The sequence below is a fragment of the Maniola hyperantus genome, chromosome 8 (assembly GCF_902806685.2).
Source record: "Maniola hyperantus chromosome 8, iAphHyp1.2, whole genome shotgun sequence".
NCBI classification, from domain to species: Eukaryota; Metazoa; Arthropoda; class Insecta; order Lepidoptera; family Nymphalidae; genus Maniola; species Maniola hyperantus.
Window position 1 is genome coordinate 3105579 of NC_048543.1, and position 23070 is coordinate 3128648.

Sequence of the window (23070 nt, forward strand, 5' to 3'; positions counted from 1 at the left end):
AGCCCTACACTAATGGGAAGTGGATCGGCTTCGTGACATACTTTAACGTTGTAGTTGTTCATATTGACCCAGCGGTCCAGTGATTTGACATACGTATAACATATTCCCAACCCGATGCCTTTAGCTTTTTCATGTTAACCTTGATACTAGTTATCCGAGACTGTTTCGTGAATCGTGATCTAGACGCACTGATGAGAGGTTGGTAGGTTTCGTAACACACGAGTATGTTAACGTTCTAGTCACTACCCTCTACCAATCACTGCCCATATTATAAATGCGAAAGTGTGTTTATTTGTTGGTTTATTGGTTTGTTGGTTTGTCCTTCAATCACCTCAACGTGATTTTCTGTATGGGCAATGGGCATGGTCAAAAACCTGGAGAGTGACAAATGCTACCTTTTATCCCGAAACATCAAAGAGTTCCTATGGGATTTTAAAACTCTAAATCCACGCGGATGAAGTCGCGGGCATCAGCTATTAGTTGTCCATATTTTTGACCCAGCGGTCCAGTGATTTGACATACGTATAACATACCTATTCCCAACATAGAGGGCCGATGCCTTTTGCTTTTCATGAACCTCGGTGCTATCCGACTTATCCGAGAATGTTTCGTGAATCGTGATCTAGGCGCACTGATGAGAGGTTGATAGGTTTCGTAACACACGAGTACTAGTACGTTAACGTTCTAGTTGCACTCGTACATTCTCGAATTTCAGATGAAGACCTTTACCCGTGTTAGCAAATTAATGTTTTATAAGGTCAAATAGTTTAGCATTTATTTCCCCATTAAGATTAACTTAACGGTTAAATCGTAAAGAGAATGTATTAATTTGTAAGTTCAGACTTATGTCGTGACGTACCTTCACTTTTACGTAGGTTTGAGGCCTGCGCAGATGATGGATTAGGTATTGTCCGCGGAGGACGAAAGTCCGTCATCTTGTATTACGGTGTTTCGACGTCGGTAGGTACTAGTTATTAGTAGGAGAGTGAACTCAAGTGAGGGAAGTCTCGGTTTGATCTTGAATAGACGATATTTGAAATATTAGGCAATGGGTGACGTGAAATCAAAGAAAAATAGGCTACCTAGCGTCAGATGTAGGTACCATTTTGGATTTCCTGAAGCCTCGGCGTTTTGTTGCAAGTTCCCTAACTGTCATGAACTGTGCTACTAGTCTTTCGTGTGCGTTATGCGATGCATTTCTCAATGACCTGTTTTCGTCCTCCCCGGACAATAGTCCTCGTCTGCGCAATACGGCGAATAATTTTTCGACTTTCATCAATTTATTTTATGAAATAAATTGATGAAAGTCGATGATACTGATTGATGAATTGATGAGAGTCGTATCAATAAACCGATTCAATACGGCGAATAATTTTTCGACTTTCATCAATTTATTTTATAAAATAAATTGATGAAAGTCGATGATGATGATTGATGAATTGATGAGAGTCGTAACGATAAACCGATTCAATACGGCGAATAATTTTTCGACTTTCATCAATTTATTTTATGAAATAAATTGATGAAAGTCGATGATGATGATTGATGATTGATGAGAGTCGTAACGATAAACCGATTCAATACGGCGAATAATTTTTTGACTTTTATCAATTTATTTCATAAATTTTCTTATTTCTTATTTCTATACTATCTATTTCTATTTGGATACAAGTTAGCCCTTGACTGCAATCTCACCTGGTGATAAGTGATGATGCGGGCTAACCTGGAAGGGGGTATGGCGGTTTTTTATTAAACCCATACCCATTTGGTTTCCTCACGGCATTGTATCGAACCGTCAAATCGCTTGGCAGTACGGCTTTGCCGGTAGGGTGGTAACTAGCCACGGCCGAAGCCTCCCTCCAGACATGTCGTCTCCATGGTCCCCTAAATAAGCCTCTATCCTGACTATGAATTCCAGTGTTAATCTATCTACCTTGTTACTCAATATTGCAAAGGAAGTCACATCTAATAATACAGAGTACAGTTCTTACGTAACTAATTAAATTATGTATTTCACCTCTCAACTGTTGACGCAACCTCCATTATTGTGGAGCACGAAACTAAGCCGCTGGTAATTCTATATCCTAATTAGATGACACAATCGTCACCCATTCCCTCCTACGTAACTGAAGGAAATTACCACCTAACTTGTAATTATTACATTACATTTACAAACAATACAGACTGACTGATCTATCAACGCACAGCTCAAACTACTGGACGGATCGGGCTGAAATTTGGCATGCAGATAGCTATTATGACGTAGGCATCCGCTAAGAAAGAATTTTTGAAAATTCAGCCCCTAAGGGGGTGAAATAGACGTTTGAAATTTGTGTAGTCCACGCGGACGAAGTCGCGAGCATAAGCTAGTAGGTACGTAAATAAAAAAAATTAGAGAATTGCTTAGTCTGTTCAGTGATGTAGCTCCGTAATCAATGAGTGATTCCGTTTCAAATCTCTTGCGTCACTGACACGTTGTATAACTGTGTCACTGTGCTAGACGAAGAGACGGTAGTAACTTGTAACATTTCATATAGTAAAACCACACGAGATATATGTAAAACTAACTCAAGCTCGCGACTTCGTCCGCATGGACTACGCAAATTTCAAACCCCTATTTCACCCACTTAGAGGTTGAATTTTAAAAATCCTTTCTTAGCGGATGCCTACGTCTTTATAGCTATTTGCATGCCTTTCAGCCCGATCCGTCCAGTAGCTTAAGCTGTGCGTTGATAGATCAGTCAGTCAGTCAGTTACCTTTTTCTTTTATATATTTAGGTACATGAAAAATGTACTTAATAGCCTAGTAGTACCTAGAAGTTGCTTCTCTCTTTTTTTCACTCACACAGAACTTCAGTATGCGACATATTAAGTTCGTATAGTTAGTACAGATTAATCGTACAATCTGAGAAAGGAGTAGGTAAGAACTCGCCATATTTGCTCTACAATATACATGTCAAACTGTCATTTCGAGTCAGATTTACCGTACTAAACCGTACTTTTGACTGCCAGTTGACACATAGAGCAAGTATTCGAAAGCACTTGTGAAAGTTTACTTGAATAAAAAAGATTTATTAGGTATTATTATTATGACTAGTCCTTTCTCAGATTGTACGCGTAATATAGTACGCGACAGGTCGAGATGGCAATCGGGAAGAGAACGCCCCGCATATATGCACAGCCCCGGCGCTAACCCGGTGCGGGGGAGTGCGGGCGTGTGAGGCGTACCCCCGCCTCATACCCCGATTACCATCTCTACCTGTCGCGGACTATAGGTAGGTACACATTTTCACTTGTAGCAAACTCACGTCAAATATACCGGCCGTCTCTTGTACCGTCAGATCCGGTTCGACGTGACATTCGCGCACGCGTGGCCTTGACACAACATTCACAAAAGACGTCTTCTGCCTGATTGACGGCTGCTAACCTTGCCCGTGGAGCTGCCTTTCAATTGGAAAATCAATTGTTATAGGTTGTTCCCGCCTTAAAGAAAGTTGGAAACCTTCAAACACTATTTTCTACGGTTTCACGCATAGGTATAGTACGCGACAGATTGAGATGGCAATCGGGTTATGAGGTCACCCGTACGTCACCCGCGCTCGCCCGCACCGGGTTAGGGCGGGGGCTGTGCGGATGTGCGGGACGTTCCCTCTCCGATTGCCAACTCGAGTCTCGACCTGTCTGTGAAATAAAAATAAAATAAAAAGTTCAACCAGAATTACACATATTTTAACAAAGTAACTTGGAAGAGGTGTGGTAGGCAGGGGGAGGGGGGGGGGGGGGGGGGGTGTCATACCACAATCAGTTTCTACGCGGCATCGCATCGGAACGCTAAAATCGCTTGGCGGTCCTGCTTTGCCGGTAGGGTGGTAATTAGCAACGATTGAAGCCTCCCACCTGCGCTACTCAGGTCGAGTTCAGTTCTTCAGTGATTCTTGAACCAATTGCATGTGATTGACCTTCAACTTTCACAAATTGACACCCAGAACAGTCAAAGGTCCAATATCTTTATAATCGAGGTCCAAAATGTATCGGTCAAGGCTTAATTAATTCAAAATTAATACTATTAACTCAAAATAGCTGTCACGCTACTTAATTACTATGCAAATAAACCATTAAATAAATCATTGAATTCATTAAATTTCATCTCTAAAAGTATAAAGCTACGGCTACACCTGCGCGTCATGAACGCGGGATGTGGGACGCGGTGCGGAAGGAGCGTCCGGAACGCGGGATGTGGGACGCGGTGCGGAAGGAGCGTCCGGAACGCGGGATGTGGGACGCGGTGCGGAAGGAGCGTCCGGAACGCGGGATGTGGGACGTGGTGCGGAAGGAGCGTCCGGAACGCGGGATGTGGGACGCGGTGCGGAAGGAGCGTCCGGAATGCGGGATGTGGGACGCGGTGCGGAAGGAGCGTCCGGAACGCGGGATGTGGGACGCGGTGCGGAAGGAGCGTCCGGAACGCGGGATGTGGGACGCGGTGCGGAAGGAGCGTCCGGAACGCGGGATGTGGGACGCGGTGCGGAAGGAGCGTCCGGAACGCGGGATGTGGGACGCGGTGCGGAAGGAGCGTCCATGACGCAAATCTGTAGGTCCGTGCACACCTAGTAGTCGCGTAGGTGTGAATGGTGCCAATAAATATGCTACCGCGCAGCTGATTTTCCTGGTTTGTAGTCGCTTCGGTCGCGTAGGTTTGGATGGCGCTTAAAACAAAACCCAATCCGTATTTGTCTATGTAAGAGCAATTCTTCGTCGTCATTGTCAACCGATAGAAGCCCACAACTGGACATAAGTATCTTATAGGAACTTTCATGCCGTGATCTTGCGCCACCTGAATCCAGTGGCTCCCTGTGACTCGTTTTATCTATCATCCAGCTGTCCACCTAGTATGGGGTCTGCAGTCACTGCGTTTTCCGATGCGAGGTTGCCGTTCTAGCACCTTGGGAACCCAATGTCTATCGGTTCTTCGAACTTTGTGCCTCGTTCCCGCTTCGAACTTTGTGTGCCTACTGGATGATAGCCCGTAGCCGCTAGATCATCCACGAGATTTAGGTTTAAAAAAAATCTGTAGCAACTCCTTGATTTACCGGAATAAAAGTAGCTTATAATCTATCTGTATCTTAGTAGTGATGGTTAGTATCTTTGTACTTTTGTCTAAACTGATTAGGCTTGAATTTATACTTATTACCATCTCATTACCAGTGGAATTGCCATCTGCCGTCAAGAGCAAACTTGTCATCGTATAAAAAATAGACGTATTCAACTTAACTTTCAGTAAATGTAAAACAATATTAAAAAACCTGACATTGGCTAATCTGTGTAAAGCCAGAAGAAGATTAAAAAAAAAAAACAATATTAAAAGATAAATATTGAAGGTCCGAGACATTTCCAATTGTGTCCTATAAGGATCGTGGATGATTCATATTCCCAGTGGTGCACGTACTTGTCGACTGTGGAACAACCTGTCGGCAACCTTATACAGATACGTGAGACCAGAGAGTTGTTATATTACTAGAGGTAGTAATGTCCCTCAATTGCCTTAATCTGTTTGGTATATGTTATCTGTATTTGCCCTCCTGCGGCTCGATTAGCACAACTGGCACTAGCCATCTACGTGGGATATACTATAGTGTGAAAGTGTGTATGCAAACTGCGAGTACAAGGGCACTGTCTATTCTATCTTAAGGTGGATCTACAGTTCTACACCCCCACACGAGTCGTGCACACAACGCGCAACGAACATACTGTCTCTGTGCACACGTGCATATCGCGAACGCGTATAGTATGTTGGTACTTATAACTTGTACTAGTAACTTGGACGATATTTATTTATTTATTTATTTTCAACATTTACGTCTAGCCTAACAGGATTATTATATAACATACCTAATATTATATCTTAAAAAATATCTTATAGGTATCTTATGTGACATTTAAAATTCGCATAAATTTTAAAAAGCCTATGAGCCTTATCTAATTATTAATTACCTACTATCCAATCATATACACCTAATCTCACATTCATAAATAGATACTTAAGAACCTAATCTAATAAGTATGACGCGAACCGCTCACAAGCTACTCGTGGACACGTCCACATTACGTTCGTGTGCGTGCGCAGGTGTAGGTTTGGCTTTATTATCGGATGCGAAGCCTATTGATGTATGAGATTTGCATCTCTATAGTGTAAAACTCAATGCGTGAGACACTCGGATAACATTACGGCCAATAACAAGTATACTGATCTGATATTACTGTCTGGCATAATTTACTGCTTTTATTCGTCTACGAATTAATGACAGTTATATACCAAAAAAATTGTTTTCCTTACCATCGTCCATCACTTTGAACCATTTAAAGTATCTGCACGTTGAGATGGTAATGAATGGGCAACTGATTGGAGACACGACGGTTCGTGTCTCCAATCAATTGCCCATTCATTACCACCTTGGGTCAACCAGCATATTCCAATATACTACACCACTATAATCCTATTTAAGTCATCATCATGATCATCATAATTCACTACTGAGAACGGGTCTCCACTCGAAATGCGAAAGACTTAGGCCAGCTTAGCAGGACTTAGGAGAGCTCTCGGCCATGCACCTTCAAGTCATGTAATTTCTTAAAACGCACATACGTTACTCTGAAAAGGGTGCCCCGAAGTCTTCGAACAATGGACAATGTTTTAACCACCTCGCTTTCTTTTACTTATGAGTTATGGATTCAACAAGAATTATTATCCTTTCTTCCAGGACCCAACCAGGGTAGTGTGCCCAGTCATCGACGTCATCAGTATGGACACTTTCCAGTACATCGGTGCCTCGGCCGACCTGCGCGGCGGCTTCGACTGGAACCTCGTGTTCAAGGTGAGCCGCCTCTCGAATCGCCTCGATTATTGACCGAATTTATTTTTATGTACTACTTACTTCAATGTCCTAGACTTTTAGATCACATTACCGCGGTGAGTAAATCTATTTTTTGCTCAGCAATGCCCTACAAACTGGACTCTTGGAATGTACCTACCTATTAATTATTTACATGCACCTAATGAAGTCTTGGTCCAGCTTAAAATAAATATAGATTTGTGCTACAAATAGCCTGGAAATTGGGGAACATAAGTGTTCTTCGCAAATTATTTTTAACCAATTACTTTTCATAATCAAAAGCTCATCGAAGATAATCGTCTAGCCCAAACACCAGTTTGTGTTTACAAAAACACCTCAATTAAATTTTAGTTCAAACCTATTTATTTTTAAACTGCGCTCTTTATATTTTTGTAGCAATTAACAAAAATAATTACGATACTGACCTGTGATACCGACCAATGACGCGACCGTGGTATTTATGGAATCTTTTTGACTTTTGTAGTGACCATAAACCATAGAAGATGAGCAGTTGTGAGCAAGGCCGTAGCAAAAAACTCTCGACCAGATGATGCATTGTATTAAAATTATCTACTACTAGCATAAAATGCTCGCGACTTCGCCCGCATGGACTACATAAATTTCAACCCCCCCATTTAACCACTTAGGGGTGTAATTTCGAAAAATTCTTTCTTAGTGGATACCTACTCTTTGCCAAGAATACACCCTCAAAATCTCCAAATTTCATGTCTCGAGGACCAGCGGTTTAGGCTGTGCATTGATACATTATAAGTCAGTCAGTCAGTCAGTCAGAACTTTGAATTTTATATGATACGAGCTTATGCCCGCGACTTCGTACTCTTAGACTACATGAATTTTAAGCCCCTATTTTACGCCCTTAGAGGTTGAATTTCATAAAACCCTTTCTTAGCTTATGCCTACGTCATAATAGCTACCTGCATGCCAAATTTAAGCCCGATCCGTTCAGTAGTTTGAGCAGTGCGTTGATAGATTAGTCAGTCAGGTTTTTACCTAAGGATAGAGGGACATCTTACGGTATAAACTCATAGAAGATATCCTTCATTTCAGTGGGAATACCTATCACATGCAGAACGCAGTGCTCGTCTCAGCGATCCCTCGCAAGTGATCAGGACGCCGATGATAGCTGGAGGACTGTTCAGCATCAACCGCGCCTACTTCAACAAGCTCGGCAAATACGACATGAAGATGGATGTCTGGGGGGGAGAGAACCTGGAAATATCTTTTAGGTAAGGATTAGCCAGGTCATGTTTCTTTTAGCATTCTGCCAATGCGTCTACTGCTGGATATATTCCTAGTGGAGAGCGCGACAACACACACGGTCCTCCGTCTTTCTCATCCAGAGCGCAGGTCCTCTCACACCTCCTTCACGGTAGGTGGGGAAATCCAATCGGGACGATTTTGCCCCTGAGGATGGTATTCATCCGTTTGCCGTAAAGACGGCACGGTCCTTGAATTGACCCTACTTACTTAGGGTTGTGTTTGTCTCACGTCTTGCGCTTATAAGGTGACGTCAAGTCCTCATCCGCCCGCTTAACGCCATTTTTTAAAGGTCATCGGTTCAACAACTACATAGGAGGTCGTCCCACGCTGTATCATCCTATCCCAGCCCAGCGTGTCATTATTAACAAAGACCCCGCTGGGTAGGTGGGCCGATCATAGCAGGGCTAGACTAGATCGCAACAGCTAGACTAGAGCAGGGGGTAATCAAAAATAAGCGTCAAATTAGTCAAATCTGTTAAAAATTAAAATAGAACTGCGCACGTTCAAGGTCGGAGTTTTTTCCTGACGAGAATTTTTTTTTTTCCAGCACAATTTCATGAATATTTTTTTGCCAAATTTCAGGGTATGGCAATGTGGCGGATCTCTGGAAATCGTGCCTTGTTCTCGAGTAGGCCACGTATTCCGTAAACGACACCCGTACACCTTCCCCGGCGGCTCCGGCGCAGTGTTCGCGAGGAACACCAGGCGGGCTGCGGAGGTGTGGATGGACGACTACAAGGAGCTGTACTACCGGTCACAACCTCTTGCCAAGCAGGTCGAGTATGGAGAGTAAGTTTCATACTTAACAGGAGTAGTAGTATAAATCGTGCCCTGTTTGCGAGTAGGCCAGGTTCAGCAAACGGCACCCGTACACCTTCCCGGGCGGAAATATGCTTAGAAGAGCCGTCAAGTGCTTAGGAGCCCTAGGGAACCAATTTTTGAAATTGATAGATAGGTCGGGTAGCTGTAAATACCAACTCCTTGTCTCGCATCAGTACCCTTATTAGTTATTATAAATGCGAAAGTGTGTTTGTTTGTTGGTTTATTGGTTCGTTGGTTTGTCCTACAATCACGTGGCAACGATGCAACGGATTCACGTGATTTTTTGTATGAGTATAGGTACCCAAAGACCTGGGGAGTGACATAGGCTACTTTTTATCCCGGAAAATCAAAGAGTTTCCACGGGATTTTTAAAAACCTAATTCCACGCGGATGAAGACGTGGGCTAAAAGCGAATTCATGAAATTTTCGGACACGAACGTGTCCAGCGCGTTGATTCTTTCAAGCCCATATAGTTAAAAAAGTAATGCTAAAAGAAATTCCTCTTTTCCAGCATATCAGAGCGCGTCGCAATCCGCGACAAGCTCCACTGCAAGCCGTTCAAATGGTACCTGGAGCACGTGTACCCTGAACTGCAAGTACCTTCCATGGGAGGTGCCTCTTACTCCGTCAGACAAGGGGCCAGGTGCTTGGACACTATGGGCCACCTGGTTGATGGAACTGTTGGTAAGTAACAAGGTTGCGTCGTTGGTTTTGTGGTCTCCTGCGATTTTCAAATCGGGCCAAAAACAACATTGAAGAATTGTCAAGAAATTCTTAGTAGCAGACCGTGGCTAGGAAGTTGGACATTTACTAAACCCTCATGTGTCCTGCGAGTGTATTTGATGTCAACCACATAGGGATGCCAACTTCTTCTTCTCCTTCTTCTTCTTCTTATACTTTGGGGCTATGCAGGTTCTTGCATCCCTGTATCATTGCGACCGTCTCCGATCTATTGTGTTTGCCTCCAATGGATGCGGTCCCAGCACTGTTTTGTCGTGAGACGGTGAAACAGTTACAAGATTATGCAGTTTCTGAGGACATTGGTATATCTGATAGAAGACTAATAATAGGCGACATTCTGTATTTTGCAAGCAAAATTGGAACACCTAAAGCTTATTTATTTTTCTCCTTCCAGGTATGTACCCCTGTCACAACACAGGGGGCAATCAAGAGTGGCGTTTCGACAACGGACTAATACGACACCACAGCCTCTGCGTCTCTCTGTCACCCGACGACCGCGTCACAGCAGTTCTAGTTGCCTGTGACCCCTCAGATGATGCTCAACTCTGGAGACGGAAGGGTCTTCTTATTCGGCACGCAAAACTAAATGCTTGTCTGGACTCGAATCGGCCTGCGTTGTACTTGGAACAGTGTGACGATGAAAAGTTGAGTCAACAGTTTACATTCTAAGTTTGAGCCATGTGTAAAAATATTTTTGTTTACGCTTTTTACACTTTGAGAGAAGTTCGAGAGTTGATAGCTCGATGACAGGGTTTCGGACATCAAGTGAAAACAAATCAATGAAAATTGAAAATGGGAAAGTTTCCGTCTTTCTTTAACATAAAGGTTGAGTTGAAGTCGTTCTAGGGTTGTTCCTTCGTTCGCTGACATTCGACGTCTTTCCCTCTATCTTCACATACTTTATAAATGACAGGAAATACTTTAAAGAAAAGACTATGCCTATTCTATTCTATTCTATTTTTTTTTTTTTTTTTTTTTAAATTCAATTTTGATGCCTATTCAATTTTGAAACATAAGTAAGTGTATATGTTTCATTATATCATGTTGAATGAACCTGTTATCTATCTTAAAAAGTGTTGAAAAAGAGGAAGTTACGACAGTGTCGGTAAATTGGATAAATAAGGATTTCTAGAGTTAATATACACATGCCTAGAAAATGTTATTTTCACGAATCTAAATAACTCGAATATCTTAACACTAGGTTTATTAAATCAATCAAGATTTGAGAGCTTATAATCACTTATTGATAAATATAAATTTTTACTTAGGAATCACTTTTTTATATAAAAAGTTACCTATCTAACAGACGTAACCTATTGAATATTATTATGAACAAAATAGGTACTTACAGAGATTATAAAAATTTCCTACTCAAAACAAACATTCCATGAATGTATACAAAATAGGGTTTAATTTACAATACGTTTAGATTTTAAGTTTTTTTTAATACATTTTGTAAAATACCTGTATCTACCTAAGTTTATTTTATTCATCAATCTACATCAATTTATTATTTAGTTTATCCTTTGCATCAATCCTGTAGTTTTAAGTAGGTACGCTTAAAAAGCATTTTAATTATTGACTTGTTCTTGTTTTAGAATAAGTAAAATAGAATAGGTAAAGCTATTTATTTATTCATTTTTTTGCTATTTCATTTGACTATTACAATATAATATCTTATAATTATGTATATCAAATATAAAGCTCTGCGCATTTGTATATAAGTACATTAACACCATTTAAAATAAAATAGGCATATAATGTAAAATGAGTTAATTATATGTCCCGCAAGTTGCTAATGCGCGTGGCCGCCATTTTAGTGACGTCAGTACTAGACTGAAGTTTCGAGCTGATGGTATATTTTTACTTAAATGTCAAATGACGTCAAAATGACGTCATTTCGATGAGACATGGTTCCAGCGCCATAGCAATTTGCGAGACTTATACTTATCAAATCATAAAAAATTGTTACCATAGTGTACATAATTAAGTTTTTTAAGTTAAGTGCCGGGGACGTGGAATGAGGAATTAATGTAAATAAGAAATCAAATACCTAATCAGATAAAGCTAACATGCAATTAATTTAAAAATACAAATATTTCATTACAATACATTAAATGACATCCGTTAAGTACAGAATTTCATAAAAAAATTGAAAGTCAGTGGAGACTAGATACCTAGGTACAGATAGAAGTGAAACCTATGAAGGAATACTTCATACTTGACGATGCCATTAAAAATCGAACCTTAATAGATTACGTTAAGGAAGAAATTTTAAAAGCTAATAAAATTAGCATGTCGCTTACGATACCTATACCAAAATTGACCAACGCGCCTGAAGAATCTTTCTGAAAATTCGAACAAAAAAATCCTTAGTTTACTAAATATCCTTTAGTTACTTAAATTGTTATTTTTTATATTGTAAGTAAATTGCTGATTATTTTTGTTATCCTTTTAATTTTTATTGCAACGACTGTTTTATTTGATTTTTTTTTATTCTAAGAAATTATTAATTTTAATAAACTGACATTCCATTCATTTTGTTGAATGATTTAAAAATTACCCAGTGATTGTAAATAAATTACGCACCTATGTAGGTATAAGTTAATGTTATCAAATTAAGTATAAAGAATAATAATGTACTAAGTAACTACTTAAATTGTGTCCAACTTAAAAATGTTCTATCAAATAAACAGAAAAATAAGTCATTCTGTATGCAATTAGCTGTTGCAATTTTTATAGAAAAAAATTGGTACCTACTTACATAAATTAATTATTATGATTGTAAAACTTGATCCTATTTTATTTAGCTATAAAAAACTAGAAAAATATTTTAATTTTTAGAAATATACTCAAAGCCACCTGCACGTTTAATACTGTTTTATAGTTTTTCAGTATCAATAACCTACGCATATATTAGTATATGCAAAAAAAATAATTCAAAAAATAGAAGACAAAAAAGTCGAAATAAAAACGGGCTGAGTTGAGAACCACCTCCTTTTTAGAAGTCGGTTAAAAAGGAAATACATGCTTCTATACATTTTTTAATAGCACGACTAGATCTGAAATCACGTGAAGAGCTATACGTCCTTATTAATTTTAAAAAGCAAAATTTTGTAATTTGACTGTCCTAGTCATATACCTTTATGATTATGAGTAAGAGTTTATGTTTGAATGGAAAAGGGGTATGCATGGTGATTTCGTTTTAGTAAGAGACAATTGTACCTATTGGTAAATAAATGAAATTTGAACCAATGATTTTTTTGTGTAATTTTCCCTTTCCTCCACTAATTAAACTTTCAAAAATATATTTTAAGGTCTCAAACATTTCTCTAACATTTTTAGATTTCAAATTATCATTATCATCAACCCATGGCCAGATCACTACTGAGCGCGGATCTCCTCTCAGAATGAAAAGTGCTTGGCCCTAGTCTACCACGCTGGCCAAGTGCGGATTGGCAGACTTACAACATCTTTGAGAACATTATGGAGAACTCTCCGGCATACTGGTATCCACACGATGTTTACCTTCATCGTTAAAGCAAGTGATATCTGAAAACTCCGAATCCTGGACGCCCCCGAACAGGGGGCCGACGTTTTAACTACTAGGCTATCACCGCTTTCAGATTATTTTAAAAAATATTATGAAAAATTACCAAAGGGATGCAAAATGAAAGAAGGAAAAGAATTTAAAAAATTAATTTAATATACACCACTTATAAAAAATACCAGTCTTAACACCATTTAGGATATTTTACAATTTACAAACGTAACTTACAATTTAATTGTAACTGAATTAAATAGGCGCAGTCATTTAAAGTATCTATCATTCTATATGAATGATGATATCGGTGGTTCCAGTCTCGATCCTAAGCCCAATCCAGAACCGAGGAACCAGCCGACACCGCCGTCCTCTTGTCATAGCTCGCGCGATGATGCGATGTGATTTCATCGTGCGATGAAGAGACAATATGAACGCATCGCATGATCGTGCGATCTTCAATAGGACATTCAGTAGAACACAGTTTGTTTGAACGCACGGGACGCGCGGATCATGTTCGTCGGACGCACGCATCATCACGAGCGATGACAATAGGACGGCGCCTTAGGCCGCGGATAGACGTGTAATAATCTTATTCCACCTTATAAGACGTCCTGAATGGTATCAGTAGTTACCGTCAAATTCAATGATACTTTGTCCAAAAAGCAATTTATAAGCAAATTCACTATGTATTTTTTTAATGGTATTTTCCACATATTTTTAAGAGTTATATTTGGATGAAAAACGATGTGGGCAATGTTGGCTAAAAGTCCGGATTACTTTGCCCGCCATCAAAATCGAATAAATTTTGGTTTAAATGTTAAGTAATTTATCAAAAAAAATTACATACCTACTTCGCGAATTTTCTTATAAATTGCTCTTTGGCAAAATATCATTGAGTGGCAAAGTTTGACGGTAACTATAACATTTAGGACGTCTTATTAAGGAAGGTGGAATAAACCTTTAATTTTTACCCACGTAAGTAGCTTACATGATTAACAAGAACTTACCAGTGTAAACACTCTTACAAGTAGATGTACAACTTACATATAAATTAGTAAATTTGTTATCAATTAATTGCGTAAGCTACATACATGAATAAAACTTACAGGTGTAATCGCGGCCTTCCTATATTATAATATCGAAGTAGTTTGTATAATTTATTCAATTATTTAACTTACATACTTATTAAATTTTATTAAATAATATAGAACACTAATTTATTTTGTAGGTAAATTGCGAAAACGTAACGTAACTTTGAATAAATAACCTATCTTAATTTAATAATTTAGATATAATGCAGTGTCAGTATATGCGGCACCACATTCTACTATGTATTTTAATTTTTATCAGATAGTAATATACTCAATTTATATGTTTAAGCAAATACTTATGTAGTTTTGATCTTAACCGATTTTAGATAGGTAAATTACGAGATCTAAACTAGCATTCAATAAAGTTAGACCATTCAAAAAATGGGTACCAAACATCAAGGGGTCCGGGTGTATAGTACCTATTTGCATTTTTTTAGGGTTCCGTACCTCAAAAGCAAAAAAGAAGTCCTTATAGGATCACTTCGTCGTCTGTCTGTCTATCCGTCTGTCCATCTGTATCTTTTAACTTTGCCCCCTGGCTCAAGCTAGCAAATAGGCGAACGCTAAAGGTACGTACAAACATTCCTCTTTCCACACATTTTGTTATCCAGACCATAGAGCCAGACCTGCTTTATTTTATGAATAACAAAATGTGTGACGAAAAACTATGAAATCCGTGACTTTGTGGTTACATCATACCAAAAAAATGTGTTCACGAAAAAATTACTTTACTAAACCACATACAGATGGCAATGTTACCATTAACTAGCAATGTGGAACATTTTTATTATTATTATGATCAACCCATCACCGGCTCACTACAGAGCACAGGTCTCCTCTCAGAGTGAGAAGGGTTTTGGCCATAGTCTACCACGCTGGCCAAGTACGGATTGGCAGACTTCACACACCTTTGAGAACATTATGGAGAACTCTCAGGCATACAGGTTTCCTCACGATGTTTTCCTTCACCGTTAAAGCAAGTGATATTTTAATTATTTAAAAACGCACATAACTCCGAAAAGTTAGTAAGTTATCAAATAAGTTTTAAAATATCCTGCAGGATGGTACGGGACCCTTTGTGTGGAAGTCCGTCCGGTTTTTAGGGTTCCGTACCTCAAAAGGAAAAACGGAACTCTTATAGGATCACTTTGTTGTCTGTCTGTCTGTCATTCTAAAACAGATTTTTATTTATTTTTATGCATCATAGTTTTTTAATTATCGTGCAAAATGTCGAAAAAATACGACTGTAGTACGGAACCCTTATTGCGCGAGCCTGACTCGCACTTGGCCGGTTTTTTTGAGCTGGCTTAACTTTATTAGCAGTTTATTTTAATTTAATGTCAACAGCGTGAAACTTATCTATAAATTGCTAGTTATCACAATTATCTTTTGTAAAAAGTATGAAAATAATAATTATCACTGTTGCTCATTACAAAATGAAGGAGCTTTCTTTTGTACTTACTTAGGCTTACTTTTTAAAATTAAATATACTTAGTAGGTACGTACAGAGGTTCGGAAGCAGCGCCATGCATTTTCATAATATTGTTTAGTAGGTATACTTTAGTTTTTCTCAGTTTATTTTAAATGTAAACAAGTAGCTTCAAAATCATGATTCCTCCTAAAACCCCAGCGATTTGTTTATTTTTTAAGCAAACTAAAGGTAGGTACGCTTACACGAGTAAGCTTACACGGGCAATTGAAATTCCGCAATTCTATGCAATTTTGTCAATTAGGACGTCACGACCACATGAAGCAATTTAGGCTATATCCAGCAATACTTAAAATTTTCAGCAATGCTATGCAAAATAATTGCTCTAGGTTGCTCCGCTTTTCAGATTGATCCATAATAAATTGCCTGGTATTGCGGAATTTCCGCGTATAAGCGTACGCCACGTAGCGCGTAGGTACGTCACGCGCATCAGCTGTCGTTTCCACGAAAGTCTTCTTTTTAACCGACTTCCAAAAAGGAGGTGGTTCTTCGGCCCGTTTCTTTTTTCGACGTTTTTTATGTATGTACATCGATTTTTTCCAGGTTTCTGGACCGATTTGCAAAAAAATTATTTTAATCATAAAAGTTACAGTAAGGCCTGAATTTTTTTCTACTACATCGTAAGACTCATTTTAGTCTTAATAAAGCTCCCGATATACTTAATGGCTCGAAAAGCGTAGTTGGGAGACAGCCTTTGCCTCAAAAGGTAGTAAGCGCCGAGATTCAGGGCAAAGAGAGTCGCGATCAGCACTCCAAAGTCCACCCAGAAGGAAACTCCTGACATTCCCATCATTTTAATGAAGTATCTGCAAAAAACAAATGAAATTTTAAAATAAATTATAACCTTGATAGGAGCTTCATATTCGCGCCTTTTGGTGTGGAGACCTAGGGGCCGTGGGGCCCGAGGGCTCGAGTTCTTTTTGAGGAAATTTCGAAAAGGGTTATCAAGTCAACCGGGAACCCGAGAGCTGGCAGCTACCTTGGTCAAATAGATTTAATTTAATGTTGTTTTATTTGCCTTTTAATTTACATTTAAGTTTTTTTTAATATATTTGTCTATCCCTTTTTAAAAATTAAAAAATTAAATAGAATATTATTATATTACCTATTACAAATTAAATTAAAATATTTTCGAGCGGTTTTTAAACTGAAAATGAAGTGAAACCACCAAAATTTTCCGGGATAAAAAGTAGCCTATGTCACTCTCCGGGTCTTTATCTATACCCATGCAAAAAATCACGTCAATCCGTTGCACCGTTGCGACGTGATTAAAGGACAAACCAACAAACCAACACACTTTCGCATTTATAATAGGGGTACTGATTATTCCACACCTTGATTTCAAGCTGGTTTACATGGTGCCTTTAAAGCTTATCCACTAGCTTATCAGAACCGGTGCCGGGGAAACACCTTATTTATAGTCTTTAGTCTTGACACATTGCAAGTGAAAATTATACGATCGGTCGGTATAAGTGATTATTCTTCCATAATTATAATTAGGTTGTTCCGTATTCCGTATTCGCATTTATAATAAGGGTACTGATTCATCTTAACGAACTCACCTAGGATTCTTATATTCGCAATACTCGACTTCACTGGGGCATATGAGGTCGTCTCTAGGAGGACCGTACACTGCCACCACCAGGCCTTCAAGGGCGTATCTCATGAAGGAGCAGGCCCTCGCTAGCCTCCAGATGATGGGGGGAGCCTCATCACCGCTGCCGATGCCGTATACAGCTAGTAACATCAGTGGGACGGAGACTACTGGTCCGACGAACATGGAGTTCTGAAAATTATAAAATAAAAACAATCTTTAGAATGATCTTCAATAAAACCCGGACAGGTTTTTGTAAAAAAAATTAAGGCCAACACACGCTAAAATCATCGTTATTCAGTATTTAAAACAGTTATCCATACTTCCATACTAGTATTATAAATGCGAAAGTGTGTCGGTCTGTCTGTCTGCTAGCTTTTCACGGCCCAACAGTTTAATCGGTTTTGATGAAATTTGGTACAGAGTTAGCTTACATCCAGGGAAGGGCATAGACTACTTTTTATCCCGGAAAATTAAAGAGTTCCCACGGGTTTTTTAAAACCTAAATCCACACGGACGAATTCACGGGCATCATGCCCGTGAATTCGTACAAATACGTTTAGTACAATATAAATTTTTACTAAGATTGTGATAGCAAAAGTGATGATTAGTGTTTTTCTAAGATCAGGGCTCGTTGTACTTGGAAGTTGGAACCATAGCTTAGGTAAAGCTATGGTTCCAAGTACAACGAGCCTTGATCATAAGTACCACGTACCAGCTGTAGATAAAGTTGAAGAGAGTCAGCTAGCAGTTTTGGATGAAGCAGATATGTTGCAAAGAAGACTGTGAAATGGCAATCACACACTGGACGCAGAAGCGTTACCAACATCAGTATAACATTCTGGATACTTACGACTACGCTTAAAGTTGAAGAGATGAGCGTCCCCAGAGACTCAGAGATCAAGGCAGTCAAGACGCAGATGGATATGAACATCAGTATCCTCGACAGTTCCATGGGCTGCGCTGTGAGGGGGTACACTATCACCACGTAGATGAGGCAGAAGAAGATGGTTGCAGGAGTGCGGGAGACGACCAGGGCAGCGTAGTACGGCTTCAGGCCGTACCATCGGTTGAAGTATTCACGCTTGACTAGCAGCACTTCTGATGGATCTGAAATAATCGATAGCTCAACAGGTAAGGAGTGGACTGAAATCCGAAAGGTCGGCGGTTCAAATCCCACCCGTAGCACTATTGTCGTATCCACTCCTAGAGTCCTAGCACATGACAAATATGATTAGTATTCTTTAAAAAAAACTATGACCTCTGTGAACTGTCTTCAAAAATGTCGTCGTCCAGTCGTATGCTTTAGATGAACGCATATCATTTTGTGCCGGTTAAACAACGGTACCTATGTCAGTTAGGTAACTGGATGAGTGACTGAGATTGAAAGTCTGAATTTGGCCTTTTCTTCCCTCCGTGCCTCAGACAATACGTCAAGCCCTCAGTTTCAGTCTACTTAGTCGAAAATTGTATTCTTAGTCGAAACGTATTCGAAAGATATGGGAGCCGACCACATGCTATTAACTAAGCTTCCACATACCTAAAACCAATTTATACGAAATAGAAGTGGTCGAAGTCAGGATCACGACACGTGAGTTATTCCTAAAGATATTTTTTTTTAAAGAATATTAGCCATGTTAAATGACTAATATTCCCCTTTCCTCTCCAACTAAGCTTCAGGCTTTTGCTAGGAGTAGGTACGACAATTAAATAGTGCAACGGGCGGGGTTTGAACCGTCAACCTTTCGGTTTTCAGTCCACTCCTTTACCGGTTGAGCTATTGAGGCTCAGGATCACGACGCGTGACGTAGAGTTATTCCTAGAGATATTCTAAGATAATGTCTAGGACCTAGAATCTATTCGCTATTCAGCTCAAGTTGATAGACTTGGTTTATGATGAATTGTATTTGGTTGTTCCGGATCTATAGTACCAACAAAAAAACTTACAGTGTTACTTGACGTATAAATAATAATAAAAGTGCTAACTAACTGACGCCTCCCAACAACCAAATATCCAAACTGAGATTTAAATATATCGATTCCGGTGTCGATGTGCTGAGTCACTCTTATTCTTAGAAAACTTAATAGACTATTCGCGGAAGATTTCAAATATAATTAATTGCTAAGTACAAATTAAAAGCCTTGACCTAAGTGTAGAGGAAAACTGCGACTATAATTCTTATGAGAGCATAGCACTAATTAACAGCCATTGTCAAAATATAATTAGTTTTAACGATAAGTTTACTGAATTAAAATATGATCAAATATGATCAACAGTTTATTTGCACGATTTTTCAATTTATAGGTAAAGAGTTAAAATTTTCAGTGAGTATGGTATTTCTATTGCCGTTCTAACAGCAAATAATGAAAAAAAATCTATATTGTGATGTAACCACAAATTCACGGTGTTCGAATTTTTCCTTTAATTGTGCTGAAAGACCTACCTACCTACTGAGTTTCATGATTCTAGCTCAACGGAAAGTATCCTATGGGTTTTCTTGACAGACACGACAGTCGGACAGAGGACAGACAACGAAGTTAAGACAAGGGTTCCTTTGTTCCTTTTGAAGTACGGAACCATAACAATGAATGAACATAATATTATGTGCTTATTCAGAATTAGCTGTGATAGCCTAGTGGTTTGTACGTCCGCCTTCTAATCGGAGGTCGGGAGTTCGATCCCGGGCACGCACCTCTAACTTTTCGGAGTTATGTGCGTTTTAAGTAATTAAATATCACTTGCTTTAACGATGAAGGAAAACATCGTGAGAAAACCTGCATGCCTGGGAGTTCTCCATAATGTTCTCAAAGGTGTGTGAAGTCTACCAATCCGCACATGGCCAGCGTGGTAGACTATGGCCAAACCCTTCTAACTCTGAGAGGAGACCCGTGCTCTGTAGTGAGCCGGCGATGGGTTGATCATGATGATGATGATGATTCAGAATTAATGAATAGCAAATGAATTAAATTACCTAATGAATCAACGAAGACACTTACATGCTAATAATATAGGCATCATCGTGGTATACAACATGGCGATGATGCAAGCGTAGCAGAAGCCGAAGTTGAATAGTGTCTTGGACGCGTCATATCCCATGCTACTGAACAGGGCACCTACGATAGCTCCTAGGAATAAGTGAAGGCAAACTCGCAACCAGAGGTAGCCCTGAAAAAGAAAGTTGTTCAATCATAGTTATTAAACAAGTACGCTAAAGTATCGTACAAAACAGAATCGGAAGTAGGTATGATACTAAATTTGAAAATCTACTATTTTATACATTCACGCAACACGCATGTAGTCAAGTCAAGTGAAGTACCATAAGTACGATCAGATTTTGAGGGTAAGATTTACAGAAAATGAAAAGGTGTCTGCAAAATCCAAAGAAAATGGCCATTTCTTAGATGCTTTTAAGGCACACCGTGAGACTCAGCGTTGGTAGACCTTTTCCAATAGACAAACAGACGTTATGATAACTAAGAGTCATAGAGAATGTAACATCAAGTGTTGCCACTGCAACCTAGTTTACATTAGATCAATAATTATTCTACTAGATAATGGGGAGTGCTCTAAAGAGCTTTTTGACCTCATTTCACCCTCCTTTTTATACAACCGCACCGCGCGCCACCGTAAGGAATTTCACCCTCACCACCTGGGTGTCTGGTGCACTTCGACCGTCCGCTGTGCCAGATCCTTCTTTCCACGCACATGCAAACTGTGGAGCCAACTCCCATCGGCGGTGTTCCCACTAGATTACAACATGGGGTCATTCAAGGGGCGGACCAACAAATTCCTAAAAGGCCGGCAACGCATCGGCGGTTCCTCTGGTGACCGCCGATGCGTTGCCGGCCTTTTAGGAATTTGTTGGTCTGGTGACATCAGGTGACCCGCCTGCTCGTTTGCTCGCTATCTCTATTTAAAAAAAAAAGATGACTATAGCTTGTTGACCATAATTTGTGTCTAACTGTGTGTTAGTGCGTGACCGGAGTGTCGGTATGGAAGGTGCTGGAATAGCGACCTCACATCGGAGAGCCTCTCAATACGTGGATGACATCAAACGTGTTGCAGCCTGCAGGTGGATTAAAGCGCCGCAAGGCCATGGCGATGTCCCTACAAGACACCTCTGTGTCCTGCAGTAGACGTCTACCGGTTGATAACACAGATGAGTGAATAATATTTCTCTAAACTGTAGTTGATAACAACGACGACGAAATTAGAACTGATGTTGTCTTCACACGTACCCTATTTCTAACAGTCTGCAACAGCATCCTCTTCAACAATACACAGAACTGCTGGCACGGCGTGCTCTCGTACTTGTAACTATGCTTCTCCACCACTCCCGTGTTCAGTTGCTCTATCTCCATCTCCTCATAAACATGTTCGCTGGCGTATTGCCTCCATTTCTGACTCCTGCCGTTGTCAACTGCGGCTACCATGCGCTCTGTGTGAGACCCGTATTCGCCACTTGATACTTCTATAACTGAAAGAATTAAAAAAAATTTTTTACTCAGCGTGTAGTTCACCTCTAGATACTCTTATTTTAAGTCCACGTGGTTAGATATGAGTGATTGGGTAGGTCATTGTGATAAACCCATCGCCGGCTCACTATAGAGCACGGGTCTCCTCTCAGAGTGAGAAGGTTTGGCCGTACGCGTGGATTTAGGTTTTCAAAAATCCCGTGGGAACTCTTTGATTTTATGGGATAAAAGGTAAAGGGCCTATGTCACTCTCCAGGTCTTAAACTATATCCATGCAAAAAATCACGTCAATCCATTGCTCCGTTGCAACGTGATTGATGGACAAACCAACAAACAAACACACTTTCGCATTTATAACATGGGTAGTAATAATATGGGTAGTAAAAATATGGATAGTGATTATTTCACGCTATTATAAATCTATAACAATCTTACCAAAATCAGCAGGGTTATAAGTTTTCGGGCAAGGTAATTGCAGTTCCTTCAGGAAAGGCACAACCCCAGCAGCCGTGCCCTGGTACCCGCATTTTCCATCAGCCACTACATACACGTGGTCGAAGACTGCGAAGAGGCGCGCGGAAGGGGTGTGGAGGGAGCATATGACGGTGCGACCCCCACGAGCCATGCGCTTGAGAAGAGACACGCATGTTGAAGATGCCACGTCGTCCAATCCACTTGAAAAAAAATAAAAGGCTATCATCACCAGGGTGCATCTAGCCCATGGAGCACGCGGGTGCAATCAACACAGATTAGAATAACGAGAAACTATGAAAGTTGGCATCCTTTGGTTAACCACATCCAATCCAATCAAACGAAAGTTTTTGCCCAACGTTTCTGATACGAACCGCTAAAATGTGGAATGCTCTTTCGGGATCTATGTTTTCTACCACGTACCTATAACCTCGCACCGGAAGACGCAGCGTTGGAAGACACCCCACTAGGTGGATTGACGACATCAGACGAGTCGCACGGAGCCGCTGGATTTAGGCGGCGCAAGACCATGGCGTGTGGAAGTCCCAATAAGAGACCTATGTTCAGCAGTGGACGTCTATCGGTTGATGATGCTGCTGATGACTTATAACCTAAATACCTTCAAGACAAGAGTGAATAGGTATGAACTTTTAAGCAAGACGTTCCAACCTATA

At 39.9% G+C, this 23070-nt stretch overlaps 2 protein-coding genes across 4 annotated transcripts in view; one reads left to right on the top strand and one right to left on the bottom strand.

The window, feature by feature from the left end:
- Pgant2 (polypeptide N-acetylgalactosaminyltransferase 2) overlaps window positions 1-12980 on the top strand; it is an 87576-nt gene extending 74596 nt beyond the window's left edge. The window contains exons 6-10 of the mRNA XM_034970802.2: window positions 6756-6869; window positions 7956-8134; window positions 8751-8957; window positions 9502-9674; window positions 10126-12980. Of these exons, the coding sequence (XP_034826693.1) occupies window positions 6756-6869; window positions 7956-8134; window positions 8751-8957; window positions 9502-9674; window positions 10126-10400 (948 nt within the window). The 3' untranslated portion in view covers window positions 10401-12980. The remainder of the gene's footprint in view (window positions 1-6755; window positions 6870-7955; window positions 8135-8750; window positions 8958-9501; window positions 9675-10125) is intronic.
- LOC117984389 (ATP-binding cassette sub-family G member 1-like) overlaps window positions 1-23070 on the bottom strand; it is a 300050-nt gene that overhangs the window by 246571 nt on the left and 30409 nt on the right. For 2 of the 3 annotated variants that reach the window (XM_034971016.2, XM_069500286.1), the window contains exons 6-11: window positions 22361-22599; window positions 21689-21927; window positions 20447-20615; window positions 18303-18559; window positions 17418-17641; window positions 13415-16661 (exon numbers count right to left, since the gene is read on the bottom strand). In XM_034971016.2, coding sequence (XP_034826907.1) covers window positions 16469-16661; window positions 17418-17641; window positions 18303-18559; window positions 20447-20615; window positions 21689-21927; window positions 22361-22599 — 1321 coding nt within the window. In that variant the 3' untranslated portion in view covers window positions 13415-16468. Of the gene's footprint in view, window positions 1-13414; window positions 16662-17417; window positions 17642-18302; window positions 18560-20446; window positions 20616-21688; window positions 21928-22360; window positions 22600-23070 lie in introns of those variants that run through there. The other variant, XR_011237026.1, reaches the window with a different exon arrangement.